The 15,234-nt window shown below is 48.7% G+C and overlaps 1 protein-coding gene across 1 annotated transcript; it reads right to left on the bottom strand.

Annotated features, from left to right (window-relative positions):
• Positions 1–646: 646 nt before the first annotated feature.
• Positions 647–14,335, bottom strand: LOC117041561 (vegetative incompatibility protein HET-E-1-like). Its single transcript, XM_033140483.1, has 17 exons — positions 14,214–14,335; positions 13,590–13,768; positions 12,152–12,357; positions 11,650–11,787; positions 9,998–10,181; positions 8,123–8,216; positions 7,242–7,340; positions 6,942–7,032; positions 5,957–6,163; positions 5,494–5,602; positions 5,119–5,215; positions 3,899–3,993; positions 3,526–3,650; positions 3,098–3,281; positions 2,761–2,873; positions 2,570–2,663; positions 647–843 (listed from the first exon to the last, which is right to left on the bottom strand). The coding sequence occupies exons 1-17, from the start codon at positions 14,314–14,316 to the stop codon at positions 757–759; spliced, it is 2,205 nt and encodes a 734-aa protein (XP_032996374.1). The 5' UTR covers positions 14,317–14,335; the 3' UTR covers positions 647–756.
• Positions 14,336–15,234: the final 899 nt, after the last annotated feature.

The following is a 15,234-nucleotide window of genomic DNA, read 5'->3' as shown; positions in this document are numbered from 1 at the left end:
GGTATTGCTGCAACTGAAGCACATCCTGGAGCGAAGATATCTGGGCTCTGCCTAGCCAGTGGCTAACAGCTGCATGTTTACTGCACTAACAACTTTGATCATGTGTCCGGAAAAGAATTTCAATCAATATGCATCAGTGTTTACTGCTGTTTTTAATTTTTTAACCTTCCCTGGCTAGGCTGCATTATTTCTTAGAATATGAGCACAAATTGCTTATACAGAGATGACTCATTGACATGAAAGCTTCCTGCCACATTTCAGGATGGCTGGGGGCAGCTAATCAGTGACTGTGCCTGGTCTTTTGAAGTTCTTGCATTCTGCCTTGAATGTGTAAGCTCAAATCTAATTTAAGTGCAGCAGGACATAGACACGGGCAGAGGACAACACCAAAGAAAAGATCACAGTTAATTATCCACATTAGCTTATATGGTCGGCACAAGTTATTCTCATTGCAAATGTCATTTCACAGAATATGCTTGCGGGGACTGTGACGGCAGTAAAAGGGGAGGAAAGAGAGAGACAGAAGCAAGGACTATGGGGAGGGGACAGGAAGCACCAGAGCACAGAAGCCTCACCCTTGACCACTGGAAGCCCCACCTAGCTGTTTCACTGGCTTCTGAGCATGCTGCACACACGTCTTATGTCTTTTGAAGCTTTCCTGCACGACCGCAAAGGGTGGAAATGTGCTTGTTGTCAAAATGGAAGCTGAGAGTCTCAGAGTCTAGGTCCTGGGTAGCACCCAGCAGGAGAGTGAAGTCACCATCTGACCTGGGCCTCGAGCTGCTCCCCTGGGCGATAGGCCTTCCACATGCACACTGTGCCATCCAGAGAGACGGACACATACTGCAGGGAAGCAGAGAGGAGAACACGTCAGGGTGCAACAGCATCAGCACCCTGTATGGGGCTGGATTCAGTGTCTCCATGCAGTGCATCGGTCACCCATGGTCCTCACCCATGTGGGTCTTCAGACTGCATTGGTCTCCCGTCCAACTGCATGGCAGACTACAGTGGGCGGCACCAGCCTGGCATCCACTATCAGTGCAAACCAAGCTAGGATATCAGTACAGGATTTCCTCCTGCCACGCTGCACCTTCCTGATATGCATGTGAGTGTGTGGGTGTACTTCTCCACAACTGGCAGATTTGCATTAAAGCAATCAGTAAGGAAGCTGCTTTTTTTAAAGAGTATGCTAAAAAAAAAAAAAAAAGTTAGTTGGCCAAAGACCCAAGTGACATTTGGTCAGACACCCAGCATGACTCAAGGAACAATGCTATAAGCCACATACAGGTAAAATTCGAAAAATTAGAATATTGTGGAAAGGTTAATTTCTTTCAGTAATTCAACTTAAAAGGTGAAACTAATATATGAGATAGACTCATGACATGCAAAGCGAGATATGTCAAGCCTTTATTTGTTATAATTGTGATGATTATGGCGTACAGCTGATGAGAACCCCAAATTAACAATTTCAACTTTGGGGTTTTCATAAGTTGCACGCCATAATCATCACAATTATAACAAACAAAGGCTTGACATATCTCGCTTTGCATGTCTTGAGTCTATCTCATATATTAAACTCCAGTAGCTAATGAAAACAATTGCTTACATAAATGGACTTTCCCACAATATTCTAATTTTTCGAGTTTCACCTGTATGTATAGTATTCTGCTTCTGGCATGGCTGGCTATGCACAAATCAAGTCTGTGCCCCAGAATCCTCAGCAATATCCTCAGGACTCTGAGAGGCACACTCATGGCTTAAGCAGTGAGCCAACTCACTGTGTGCACATCTGACTTCCCATGTTCAGCTTAAGAACAGGGCCTGCTGGACCACACCAAAGGCCCATCTCATCCAGCATTCTGTTCTCACAGCTGTCAAGCAGGTGTCTGTGGGAAATCCACGAGCAGGATCTGTGTGCTTCCCATGTGAACAGAGAATACACTACAGAATCCTGTAGCAACTTCTGAGGCATATTCTTAGCTTGTAGAGGCTGCCCTTGCCTGCCCCACAAAGGATGGCTATTGCTGGCCTAGATGCAAGCTAGAGGGGGGCAGCCATGTTTGCTCCCTCAGTAGGATTCAGCTTACTGTCAGCCACTGTTAGTGAAGCCAGACAGAAACAGAAAACAGAGAATTGTTTGTTCAGTCCACCCCGTGCCTGTGCTATGATAGGTAAATGTCTTGTAAACTGCTTTGAATTCTAAAATAAAAAAGGATACAATTTCCCCTCCCCATTAAGTATTAGTTTGTTTGTAGGAGGATTGGAAGCACAATATAATACCCTATTTAAACAACAAGAATACAGCATGGGGACAATCTTTTGGTAGTGCTGCCTAGCTCAAAAGTGGGCATGAAGTCACTAAATTTCATCAACATGCAGCTGGCTCTGTGAACAGGATGCCGCTAAGTAGAGGTTAGACACAGTACCACATGGCTCCAATATGCATCATCACAGTGTATGCATTGCTTTGCGCTGATCCATTCATGACTTAGACCTAAGGGTGGGAAAACTCCCAGCCCTCGGGCTTTCTTGACCTTTTCCTCTAGTGGATGGTCCTTGTCTCTCCTACCTGCTCCATTTCTGGGACATGGATGAGTCCCTTGACGGAATCTTGGTGCCCTGTGTAACTCTGCACCTGCACTCCAGAATTTGAATCATAAACCCTGCAGGGAGAAAAAGGCAGAGCCATCAGCCTGTTCAAAGATGTGCTGCCTCTCATCCCTTTCCTTTCCACCACCAGCCTCCTTATGCAGGGGCTACCTGATGGTATCATGGACCCCTGCAAGAATGCAGCCATTGACCTGGTCGATGCAGAGGCAAGTGATCCCTCTGGAGGCTCTCAGGTTCTGCACACAGCATCCACCGTCTTCGCTCTGGGTGAACCATTAAAAAGAAAAATCCTATTATCCCTGCTGCAGGAGGAAGACCCTCTGGTCATTCCCCGGAAAATGTTTCTGCCTGATCCGTATAACTCCCCAAAAAACTTATTGGTCCAGAAATTAAACCAAGTTCTTCAGCAACTAGCCCAAAGTTTTCCTACCTCCCTGCTAGTGAATATACCCAATGTATGAAAGTCACCACCTGATTAAGCGCTTACCCAGAGCCGAATGGAGCCATCTTCAGCACCGCTAACCCACTTGTCCTCTAGTGGGTGCCAGACCAAGGCGACGACAGCGGCTTTGTGCCCACAGAGCTCAGCCAGGAGCACCAGATCAGCACAGTGAGGATTGAAAGCGCAGATAAAAACTCTGCCAGTGCTAGAAGAGAAAGCAAATTCCCTCCTGCCCGGTCCAGGAGGGTGTGGACTGTAGATGCAGGGATGGCAAAAGACATGGCAGAATTAGCGACCCCTGGACCCAAAGATTAGATTCTTGCAGGAGTGGCTTCGTTCTTTCTATCGCTGTTGCCCCCCACCCCCACTTTTCGGCAATACATCTCTCCTACTTGGGAGGCCTCAAAGTGCTGTTTGAGAACATTCTGCGGCTTCCCCACCTTTCAAATAAGCAGTCAGGCAGAATCACCCACCTCTTTGGGGAGTAGGCCAAATCCAGGATGGGCCCGTTGTCCCCAGGTAGACTGGAGAAGGCATTTTGCAAAGAGTGGTTGTGCAGGTCCCAAAGACACAGCTTTCCATCCCATCCTCCACTGAGCTACAATGAAATACAGCAAGGTGAAGTCCTGCTTCGCAATGCTGCCCCTCCCCTCCCCCTCCTTGCAATGTGTGTTCTGTCTCTCTCTGGGACTGGCACTCACCCACATCCCCTCTCCTCCCAATATGTGCCGTGCAGGCTCTTCCTGCAGCATCTCACACTCTCTTCCACTCTCTCCCTGCTGCTCATCAACAGAGACTGGGCCGTCTCATACAATGCCATCCAAGTCCATTCTACAGTTCACTCACCAGATAGGGGAAGTACAGTTCAGCATCGCTGGCTGCCACAGCAAGTGCCGTCACCATGCCCGTGTGCCCGCACAGCACCGTTCTGCAGGTGAAACCTATTTAAGGCAGTACTGGCATGAGAGAGGCAATAGCAGGATGGAGAACAGGGAAAAACAGGGACCGGAATCTCTTACACACTCAGGAGGTGGCTCCCCCAAAACGAGCCTGCGGTGCTTTTTATCCCCAGCTTGACCCTACTCCAAGGGGAAGAAAGGAGGGGAGGCACCAGTCCCAAATGAAAACCGGGGGGGGGGGGGATGAAATAAGCTAGAGAAACGTTCAGTGCCCCAGCATGGTTTGAAGGGAGATTTAATCAGGGACACTTAGGTGGACAACAAATGGACTCAGCCACTTTTTCGTTTGTCCTGTTTCTGGAAAGCACAGTTCTCAGTGGTTTTCCACTTGTTCAGTGAATTCTAGGAATGAGTCCAAATGATTTTGCCTGTCCCATGCTGCTTTCCCCTGGAAAACCCACGGAAAATTGGAACAAATGACAATCCACAGAAAACTTGATTGCTCCGATTCAGCGCTAAACCACGGGTTTTCCTGGGGGGAAGTGGCAGAGCAAGTGGAAGTGAGGATGACCCCAGTGTCCTATACAGTGCTCTTGTTCATTTGGTCGTGGACCATGGTATAGGTCTGCCAGGACAGCTGCCTTGTGTGGTGACTCCAGGTGGTAGTTTCTCAGTGAATGACTCCACCCACTCAGACTGACTATTGGGAGCCTCCTAGACAGCAAAGAGTGTAAGGGGGCTTCCTGGTCCAGTTGAGGCTTGCTTGAGCAACAAAGTCTTCCTGAGCTCTGGAAGCCTTGGCTGGTCTTTGGCCCTGACTTGCTTGCCACTCCTGATCTTCCTTCTAGACTCTGACTCACAAGTTTTCATTTGGTTCTGGCTTACTCTTCAGTCCTAACTACTGGCTTGTCTCAGACTACCCTTGATCCAGCCCTGCCACACAGTGTTTTCCATCTAAGCTTGCAATCCTCACCCCACTTACTTGGGAATAAGCCCCACTGAATTCAATAGAACTTACTAGGCATGGTTAGGATTGGGCTGTGAAGTGTACTTGTGGAAGGATACATTCAAAGTGCATTGGGCCATTCAACTTTTACTTTTGTGCACCTTTGAAGCATCATCTCTTTTTCTTTCCCCTCTGAGTTTACTCCAAACCACTTTCTTCACCTGCTACACAACTGCTTGAAGTGCCCTGGGTCTTCTCATCTTGGACACAGCTTGATGCCAATGTTTCAGAATTTTGATCCAACACAGGTGGGCATTGCTACAGCATGGGATAAAAATAGCAAACCATTAAGGGAACCTTTCTCTAGGAGAAATGTCACCCACTTCTTTTTTGTTTGTAATCCAAGGGAATTTTCGGAGCCAAAACCTGTGCTGCCATGCGGCTCCTAGCTGGCTCGGTTAAATAAATGTGGCTGGCTGGTGTATCTTTCTTATCTTGGAGGACAGAGGCCATTCGCTTCCTGTGGCTTACCTTCAAGCACATGTCTTCTGTCTTCCATCCAAGAAGCAGAAGCTAGGACAGCAGTTTGCACTCACCTGGGCAGAAGGTTCAGCGCCTGGGATGAAGTTCTCAAACTCCCAGAGATAAATGTTCCCGTCAGCTGCCGACACCACCAGGATATTCAACTCTTCAGCAAAGAGAGCCCTGGCAAAGCCCCAGGGCTTCGTTAGCAAGGCAGCAACTACCTTTAATCTGTGATTTCACAGCCAACATTACAGAAGCCAACTCTCTCTCCCAGATTAAATCATGCCCCGTTCTGGCCAGCTTGGTGGCCATCATCCCTGGCCATTAGTCATACTAGCAAGGGATGATGGGAGCATGACTCCAACAATATCTGGAGCGTCACAGGTTGTCCAGCCCTGCTGCAAAGCAAATGGTGAAGGTGTGCCTGATCCCCAAGGAAGAAAGGGCAGTCCCTCGGTCTCTTCAAGACAAATTATGCTGTTGCCTCTCTGCTGTAGTAGCACATACTCTTGGGCAGAGCACAATGACAGTTACCTAGTGAAGCCTATGCTTCCTTTTCGCGTGTCTTTGGCTGCACTTCGGAACCTGGTGTAGCCACTCTGCTGCCCAGTGGAGGCCTTTCCTAGTTTTTGAGGGGAATCTGGACGAGGTTGTGGCTTCTCCTTGCCATCCTCCTCCCTCTGCTGTGCCAAGGGGCCTCTTCGCTCCAGATGGGCTTCACTTAGGTGGAAGGACTCCCTGCTGAAAGAAACAGAGACACACAGGATGTGTGTGGGGGGGGGGGTAGACCTGCGGCTGTGGACAGGGTTGTGGTTGAGGATGGGTGAGAAGGCTGGGAGCTCACAATGGCACGAGGGGCAGGTGGCTGCATGACTGGAGCAGGCGGAGAATGGGCAGCTGCAGAGGGCAGGGAGCACGAGGGACTAGGATGGGCAGGTGTCTGCTTACCTGCAAGCATCTCGTCTTTGTACAGCACTACTAAGCATGACACGGTTAGAGCCAGATGCTGGAGAAGAGCAACTTTTTGAAACTCCACTACAGAGATGGGAAATTTGTGACCCTCCTGATGTTGCTGGACTCTTAAGTCCCATCAGTCCCAGCCAGGGTGGCTGATTGACAGGGATGATGGGAGTTGTAGTCCAACAGCCCCCTGACTTAGTGAGAAATGGCAAGGGAGACTCCTCCCAGATCATAGCATTCCTCCAACCATGTCTCTTCCTGGGGCTTGTGTTCTAAGCCAATGGCAGCTAATGACCAAGGGTAGCACATTTAGTAGTTAAGCTCCTCTATTATTCTGGAAATCAGTAGATAGCTTTTATCTGGACACCAAATAGCACAGACCTGCTACACTACAGAGTCTCCTCTGCCAGGGGCTATGCTTCTTTTCCTTACCAACAGAAATCTGCAGCTCTTAGGCCAGCCTCTGCTCACTGCCATACCTTGCAATAGGGGCTTCCCCAACCCATGTCACACACCAGGGACTGGCATCTCTTCTTGGACTGTAGGGATGAAGCCTTACCTGTAGATGAAGGGAGAGATGTAGCTCTTCTCCCACTTCTGTAGCATCCCACTGCTGTCCCCACTGAAGAGCAAAACGGGCTCCTTTTTGGCTGGTGGAGATACATTCAGAAGGTCAAGCAAGGGCAGCAGGGGCTTTGGAAAACCAGACAAAGGTTTTATTGCTGGACATATAAAACTCAACCCCGGCCCTTGTCCCAGCCAGATAAGGCTCTCCTAGCTTTGAACCTCACCTGACAGAACTTGTGCATCTGGGGCTGGAGCTGTTGCAGAGTTAGAGATAATATATATGGCTGCTTACCATAAGCTAGGCACTCTAGGGGGTGTTTGCAAGGCAGCACTGTCAGGCATCCCAACTCGCTGTAGCGCCAGATGAGTATTTGCTGCGGCTTTGCTGTGCCTGGAAGAAGGAAAAGTTATGCGTTTCTTAAAACTACTTGGGATATTCTAAAAAGCTCTTGCTATCCACTGGGCCTTATAATATCTCTGAAGAAGCTGAGTGGGAAATCGCCTTGTGTTAAATTAGAAAAGCATGCATACATCTCACAACACCTGTTTGCATGAAACCAGAATCTCTAGATATAAATCTGGGACCTGTGGTGGGAACCAACAGGAACATAAGAGCCTGCAGGATCAGGCAAAGAACCTGTTCCCACAACAATTAACCAGATGTCCATGGGAACATATAAGAGATTAGTCTCTCCCAAGTGTTATACCCATGCTGGGTCTGAATGGAAGAAGCACACGAGCCTACCAAGGTCACCACCTGGTTTTGAAAGCCCTTTCTTTGGTACTAATTAATCAATTTTTACTACAATTATATCATGCCTTTCCTCCAAGGAGTTTGCGGCAAAAGACATAGTTTACTCACTCCATGTTTTCCTCACAGCAATCCAGTGGCATAAGCTAAACTGGGAGAGGGTGATTGGCCAAGGAGGCCCAGCAAGCTTTGTGGCTGAGCGGTGGAGTGAACCTGGATATCTCCAATGCTAATTCAACGCTCTCACCACTGGGTGCCATACTGGTCTAGTATCTTCCACTAAAGCTATTTTCTGCATGAAAGGATATGACCTACAGATAAGAAGAGATGCTGAATCTAACATTGGCAGCCGAGAGACCAGGTGAGGCCTTGTATTGCGGATGCTGGGGGTGTGTGCATCTGTACTCTACTGGAGAACTCACCTATCACATGCCTCGAGTCTGGCAGGCAGAGAAGCTGCTGAAGAGCAGGCCCATCTTTCTGTTGGCCGTGGAATGTGGATATGAACTGTGAAACCTGAAAGCACATCAGCACAAAGAATTCAGAAAAAGTTGGCCATTTAATACCTATTTCTCCTTATTCTTCCTATAAATGTGGAATAGTACACAATGGTACACAAGAGCCATCTTTACCTAGGGGTCAAAGACCTATCAAAAAGAGCTGTGCTGGGGGCTCTTGTTCAGTAGACTTTTGAGCTTTGTTGAGCACATGACAGAACTTGGAATGGAACTCTGAAACACAGTTGGATCTGGTATTGAAAGCTACAAAGAAATGTAACCTTTGAGTATGTTTTTGGGGGAGTTTGCAGATCCAGGAATACAGTACAGTGTTAGAGGCGCTAATGGCTTTCAAAGCATCCACCCAATGGAAATACCAATTGAAAAACATGTTCAGGAAGAGGCCCTGAGAATGGGAGGATACAACAGCTAAGGAAATGAGAAGAGACAGGATTTAATCTTCAGTATATCTGCCATCCGACATTTGGAAGAGGATCAGAGTAATTTTTCAATATAAAACAGCTGTGTATAGTTTTTTATGTCATCTGTATCATGTCATTAATCAGGCAAATGGGTCTGATCTGTCAAGGTAAGGCAGCTTGTTAAAAGAAACATGCTCCATCAAAGGGCGTTCTTTTTGACATGGGTAATTTTTCATATGATAAAAACTAATCAATATGAGGATCTGAGGCCAACTAAGGACAGGCAATTCCTCAAGGAAAAATCATCCCATAGAACAGCTCCCATAGGAACAGGGGAAGTTATGTACATTGTTCCAGGTCAGTCTATTTATCTATCCAGCCCAGTATTTAATACTCTGGGTGGCAGCAGCACCTTCTGGTCTCAGGAATTGATTGCTCCCATTACCTACAGCCTGAGGTCCTTTTAAGTGGAGATGCGAGGGTCTGAACCAGGGGCATTTTTTTTTGCATGCATGCATGCATGCATGCAAAGCTTACTATTGTACCTCACAAGGCACTGGTCCCCAGGCATCTTTTTCTGGTAACCACCAATAAGCCAAATGCTGTCATGCATGGAGCACTAGGCTGCATAGCAGGCTTTAAATTGACTTCCAAGTCTGGAAATCTGTCCCAGACAAAATGGCACATTCTGCAGAACCAAGTGATAAAGCTTTTGTGAGTTGCCCTGATTCAGGCTGCTGTGGGTTGATGATGGCACACTTGAATATGCCCCATGCAGCTTTCACTCCTGCAGTCTGAAGTAACAGTGTATCTGAAGAAGTGTGCATGCACACGAAAGCTCATACCAGGAACAAACTCAGTTGGTCTCTAAGGTGCTACTAGAAAGAATTTTCGATTTTGTTTTAGCCCATGAAAAGGTACCCCACAAAATTCTGCTTCATGTGTAACATGGGTGAGCAACAGGATCCTGGGCTTATCGGTCCCTGTTTGCACAGCATGGCCAAACCCTTGGCAGCAATTGTTTTCCACTAGGACTGTGGCCTTGCTGGAAGAAAACAAAAAAACTGGACAATGCTAGCTAATATAGTCTCAATGCACATGCCTAATATACTAAGACTGTGAGCAAGTGTGGGAGCTGATTGGTACAGCCTGGCAGCGCATGTGGAGAGAGTCAGGTGGCTCATCCTCTTGGCCTCAATTCACAAAGACAGAAAGGGAAAGAAAACACACCGTGGCCTTTTGCCCTCCTTATATATCCCTATGCTAGTTGAGGCGGACGCAATGCTAATCCATCACCAGTAGAGGGCTCCTTATAATAACAAGTTCATTGATCTTTAGGCGGAGGTGTGCATGGAAATGCCGCACTTAAGTCGCTCACTATTTCCCCAGACTGAGGCTCATAGAGGGTGGGCTGGGTTGTGCCACTGGTGATCCAGACGATGCCAACAGATGCCACGTAGCAGAGTCCAGTAATGTTCCTGGTGAAGGGGCCAAGGCGCTGGATGAGCTTCCCATCCTGGGACCAGATGCCAACTGTCTGGTCAAAAGAACCTGACAGCACCCTGCAGAGGAGATCACAGACCAGAGGGAGGGTCAGGGAAGCAGGACTTTGGCAGTGGAGTGGAGGAGCAGGGCTGTGCTTGCATTTCCCAAGCAAAGACTTCCACACCCTCACACCCTCTATATAAATCCAAGGCTCCCTTTCTAGTGAATCATTGAAAGCAGGAGAAAATATTCCATCTCTCCCCCACCCCCTTTCTTTAAGCAAAGTGTTCTTATTTTACACTTCCCCAAGCGGAACACACTCAAAGCCTCTCCCTCCCGGCCAGAGGTTCGAGTAACATCCTGCGGCTTCCAGTTCCTCTTTGTGGTAAACGTCATCCTTCCAGAGCCCTCTGGCTCTAGATCTGCTACTTAGAGCCCCAGCCTCTGCAACAGAAATCCATTCAGAGAAGGAGGCATCTCCTCCTGCTTCTCCTTTTCCCATCACCATGCTAACTTCTCAGGAAAGTAAGGAAGCTGCAAAGGGAGGGGGAGGGAAATGAGGAGGGAGCAAAACCCAAATAGTATTTATTTTTTTATTTAAAAAATGGAGAAGAAATATAACCTAGGAAATGTGAATCAGAGGGGGGGGGGTGGAAGCAGGAATTGGGGACTGTAAGGGAAGAGAATTTATGCAGAGTACATTATAAAAGGTGGTATGTGTGCATTCGGCGCACAGTGATTCTCACTTTCTATATGTGAGAGCAAATTTAGCTCATTCTTGTCCTTCAATTGTATGCTTCCACCCACACCACAGCAGATCTCTTTGGGAAGCAGGACTTGCCCTTTTGAAGTGACTAAAGAGGGAATCCTGCTTTGTCTCATTTCCCTGTCCTTATGCCAGAATGAGGAACCTTTTTCAGCCCAAGTGGGAGGCCACATTCCCTTCCTGGGGCCTCATGCCAGCGGTGGGCAGAGTCAGAGGCAAAAATGGGCAGAGTCATTGGTATGACTCCTACCTTTCCTACGGTAAAAGCCAGAGGTTTCTACGCATGCCCACAGCATGCCCACATCCAGGAGAACAAGAGGCATTATCGCAGATCAACAGCATATTCTTGCCATGCAAAAGCACTTGAGGGGGATGCAGAGCAGGGTCAGTGAAGGACACAGCTTGTGGATGGAGGTGGGTGGCCTGGGACAAGTCCCAGGAGTCATTCAGAGAGGCCTGGAGGTCCACCTCTGGCCCTGCTTCTGAGGTTTCCCACCCCTGTTCTACATAAGAATTGTGGCACCAGGAAGCTGCCATGCAAGTACAACCTAAGGCTATCCTTCAGCACAAAAGTCTCCCCTCAATCCACTGCTGCTAGTATCTAATTGGCTACTCTTGCCTAGTACCTTCCTGTTTGGGGGGGGGGAGGAGAGTCAATTAGATGCTGACAGGTCACGGGCCACGTAGCAGGAGAGCACCTCTTGTCAAATGTCTTCACACACAACCCATTCTCCAGATCCCACGGCCTAGGTGGCCTGCCCTTTGCACTGAGCTCGTACCGCGTGGTTTCTTGCTGCCGCACCAGCAGCAAGTGAGTGATGGCTGCACGATGGGCACGTGGGATGCAGTGTTTGGTTGTCAAGCCCTTCCTGCCTGGAGTCTGATAGGTGTCAAAGATCAGCAGCTTCTTGTCATACCTGGGAAGGGAAGGGAACGTTGAATCTACTGAATCTGGACTCTGAGGCTGACGTGGCTTAAACCTCCCCGTGGTGGGAGAGAGGGAGCTTTGGTTACAAAGCAGAGCTGCAGATTCCCTCCTCAGGAAAATGTGTATGACTCACTGCTTTGTCCTTCGCAGTCATCCAGAAACCACATTATTACTGTCACCTTGCTGGAGACCATCTCACTCCCTTCCAGCAGGGCCTGTTTGATAAGGTTCTGCATGACACGAGTAGCATATGATAAAAGCATTTCACAAAGCAGTAAGTATCACAGAGGGTCTGTACTTTGAACCTATCTGCAGACGGAGCCCATTCTTCACTCCCGCAGCTCCCAACTTACCCTGCTGTGTATATCTGGTTGTCCAGGCAGGCAATGCAGGACACGATGTCTGTGTGTGTGTGCTCGGAAAAGCCCTGGGCCATGTGGACCACGTGGCCAGATTCTCTCCTTTCATCCAAGGGGAAAGCCACCAGGCGTCCCTTGCTGCCACAAAGCAGGAGATGCCGAGCCAGGCTGATGGACAAGGTGAAGATAGGGTAGCCTAGCTGGAGGGGGGAAAGCAGGGACTGGCTTGAGCGCAGGAAGACTGTGCACAAAATAATAGGCTCTAGTGACTCAGGGAGCCAATACTGCCTAGTTCTCGCCCTGCAAGACTCTCTGGAAGGGCCTGGTCTTACATAGATTTTATTGGAGTCAGACCAGCAGGGCACTCGAGGCCCAGAAGACAGAAAAATCTAATTCTGTTTTCAGTGCTTTTTTTAAAAGAAAAAAGAAATAAAAGGTGTCAGCACTCACCATGAAGTTGTTACAGTAAGTGCCAAACTTTTAACATTTGGTGTTTGTGTGTGGGAGGGGGGAGGTGTTGGCACAGAAAACCCTTGAGCCCCCCCCCCCCCCAGAAGAAAGCACTGCTTGTGTTGCAGAATGAACATTACACTTCAAGGGCTCAAATATTTTATTTATTCATTGCATTTCTATACGGCCCTTCATCCGAAGATTGCAGGGTGGTTTACAGTACAAAATAAAAACACAAAAATGTACAGCATACTAACAAAAACAATACCTATCCCCCAGTTGAAAAGGCCAAAGATTGTTTAGTTAGCCAAATAATATGTAGGAAGCTGCCTTCTACCCCAAGGACAGGGAACCTGCAGCTCTCCATATGTTACTGGACTACAACTCCCATCATCCCTGAGGCTTGGCTGGGGCTGATGGGAGTTCTGGAAGGCCACAGCTTAGGCACTCTAGCTCTGTACTGACTGGCAGCAGCTTTCCAGGGTGTCAGATGTCCTCTCCAGCGCTACCTGGAGAAGCTGGGAATTGAGCCTTGGGCTTCCTGTATGCAATGCATGTGCTCTGCTACTGGGTTGCAGTTCCCCTTCGTAGGAATACTGGTTGGGGCAAATTCCCCTTGATCCTCAGAAGCCTCAGTTAGTAGGTGCAGAAAGTGAGATCTCTACCTAAACTGCAGCTGTAGCATCCCAGGAATTCCTTGAGCAGCAAGAGCTTATCGCAATCATTCTCTGACAGGGTTTCCCAGACTTGGGTCTCCAGCTGTTTTTGGACCACAATTCCCATCACCCCAAGCTAGCAGGACCAGTGTTCAGGGGTGATGGGAACTGTAGTCCCAAAACAGCTGGAGATTCAAGTTTGGTAAACCTTGTTCTGGTGAATATCTGGTGAATTCCATGCAATGACTTACAAACTTCAGAAAAGCAACTGTCTCGTTACTCTTGGCCTGCCCTGACCCCAGGATGTAATACGGTGTGATTCTTACCAGGATGCGGTCGAGCACAGTGCCGCCTACAGCCCACACGAGCACGGAGCCATCATTGGAAGAAGAGAAGAGGAGTCGTGCCTGCGCCCAGGACTGGAAGTGGGTGACTCGGCCAGCATGCTCCTTGGCGCAGAGGGACATTTGCCCATTCTCCACGTCCCACCATTTGATCAGTCCATCTATCAGGGAAAGAAGGGTGACAATACAGCTTGTTTACCTAGGGGTTCGTTTCGGGAGGAACTTCTCCAGCTCATTTGGAGAGAGATGCCTTAAGGAAAAACCTGACAAGTTTTGAATGAGGGCACTGTGCTAACATGGCATTCCCTGATGAGAACTCAAGCATAAATTCAGAGGTCATATAGGGACATGGGGACATGTGCTGAAAGTATGTAGATGAGACAGAAAGCAGACTCTTGGTGCAGGTGATACACACACACACACACACACACACACTGTGGTTTGGGCTGTACTCTTGTTGTGGGGATGGAAATGGTGGCCTATTATGTGAAATAACTGTCCAAGATTTGGGCATCTTGTACAAAGTAGGCATGGAAGTTGGGTACAATTTAATGCTGTAATGCTCACAAAGAACCGGAAAAATGTACCTCTCTAGCTAGGACTCACCTTCAAAGCCAGTGAGGCACTCCCGTCGGGCTGAATGGTAGCCAAGAGCTGTTATGGGACGGCGATGACGTTCTTTCACCTTCAGATGCTCTTGCATAGCCATGACTGAGGTTAGGGCCCGAGAATGTTGGGAAACACAGTGTCACCCCTCTGGCAGATAATTTCTAAGGCCTTGGGGGGGAAGTCGGCTTGTTTGGCGAGGACCTCTCAATCAACTGAAATTGTGTAACCTGAAGTTGCCGCTAAGTATCAGGCTGGAAGCAGCTTCAGTATGAGCCAGCTTGCTAATAGTTTCCCTAGGGAATCTTCTCTGGACCCATTAAAAAACAAAGCAAACCCAAGACTTGCCCTATGAACTTTTACCTGCAGAAAGGGCACAATGAAGCTTTTCTTGAATGGGTGAGAAAACTTGTACCATCTCAACTTTTCTCCTCTACCCTGTTGATAAAGGGACCCTTGCCCTCCTAGGGGCTTCGTGTCATCATAGAAGAGCAAAGATGGTCTGTTACTCTAAAGAGCATCCAACTCTTCCTCTCTCTCTCTCTCCCCCTTTTTGCGCCCATCTGAGGAGGGAGAGGCGACGGTTCCCTCCACAGCTCCCCACCGTTTTCTCAGGCTGCTTCCTTCGCAGTCTCTGGGGAATAAGAGCACCAAGCGGCAACGCGGCACCCTCCGCCTCCTTCCCGAAACTTGCCCGAATACGCAGCGCGCGCACCAAGGCGCCCGGGGACGTTTCTTCGAAGGATCCGGCTGTGGCGCCTATGGAGAGAGAGAGATGAAGTCGGATTTCTCGTTTATACTTCCTGCTCCTGTCTCCATGGAAATGCAGAGAGGGCGGGAAGGAGCCAATGCCGGGGCTCCCGCCTCGCTGCGGCTTTTGGGCGTCGTGAGAGTCCAAAGCAGAGCCGCCGAGTCTCCCAGGCGCCAGCCAGGGTCGGCCTTCGCGCGCAGCCTCGGAGAACCGCGCGCGACGTGGGTACCGTCCTGAAAGGCTGGTCCCTTTAAGGGCTCGGCCGGGTCA

Source organism: Lacerta agilis, chromosome 2 (genome assembly GCF_009819535.1).
Source record: "Lacerta agilis isolate rLacAgi1 chromosome 2, rLacAgi1.pri, whole genome shotgun sequence".
Lineage (NCBI taxonomy): Eukaryota > Metazoa > Chordata > Lepidosauria > Squamata > Lacertidae > Lacerta > Lacerta agilis.
The sequence above is the reverse complement of the archived record's forward strand: the minus strand, read 5'-3'. Positions and strand labels throughout refer to the sequence as shown.

Coding starts and splice junctions, on each gene's coding strand:
- LOC117041561 (XM_033140483.1), bottom strand. CDS start 14,316: ATGGCTATGCAAGAGCATCTGAAGGTGAAAGAACGTCATCGCCGTCCC. Junction 5,603..5,956: donor GGAAGCATAGGCTTCACTAG/GTAACTGTCATT, acceptor GGGCTTTGCCAG/GGCTCTCTTTGCTGAAGAGT. Junction 3,994..5,118: donor TTCAAGCAGTTGTGTAGCAG/GTGAAGAAAGTG, acceptor TGCCTTAAATAG/GTTTCACCTGCAGAACGGTG.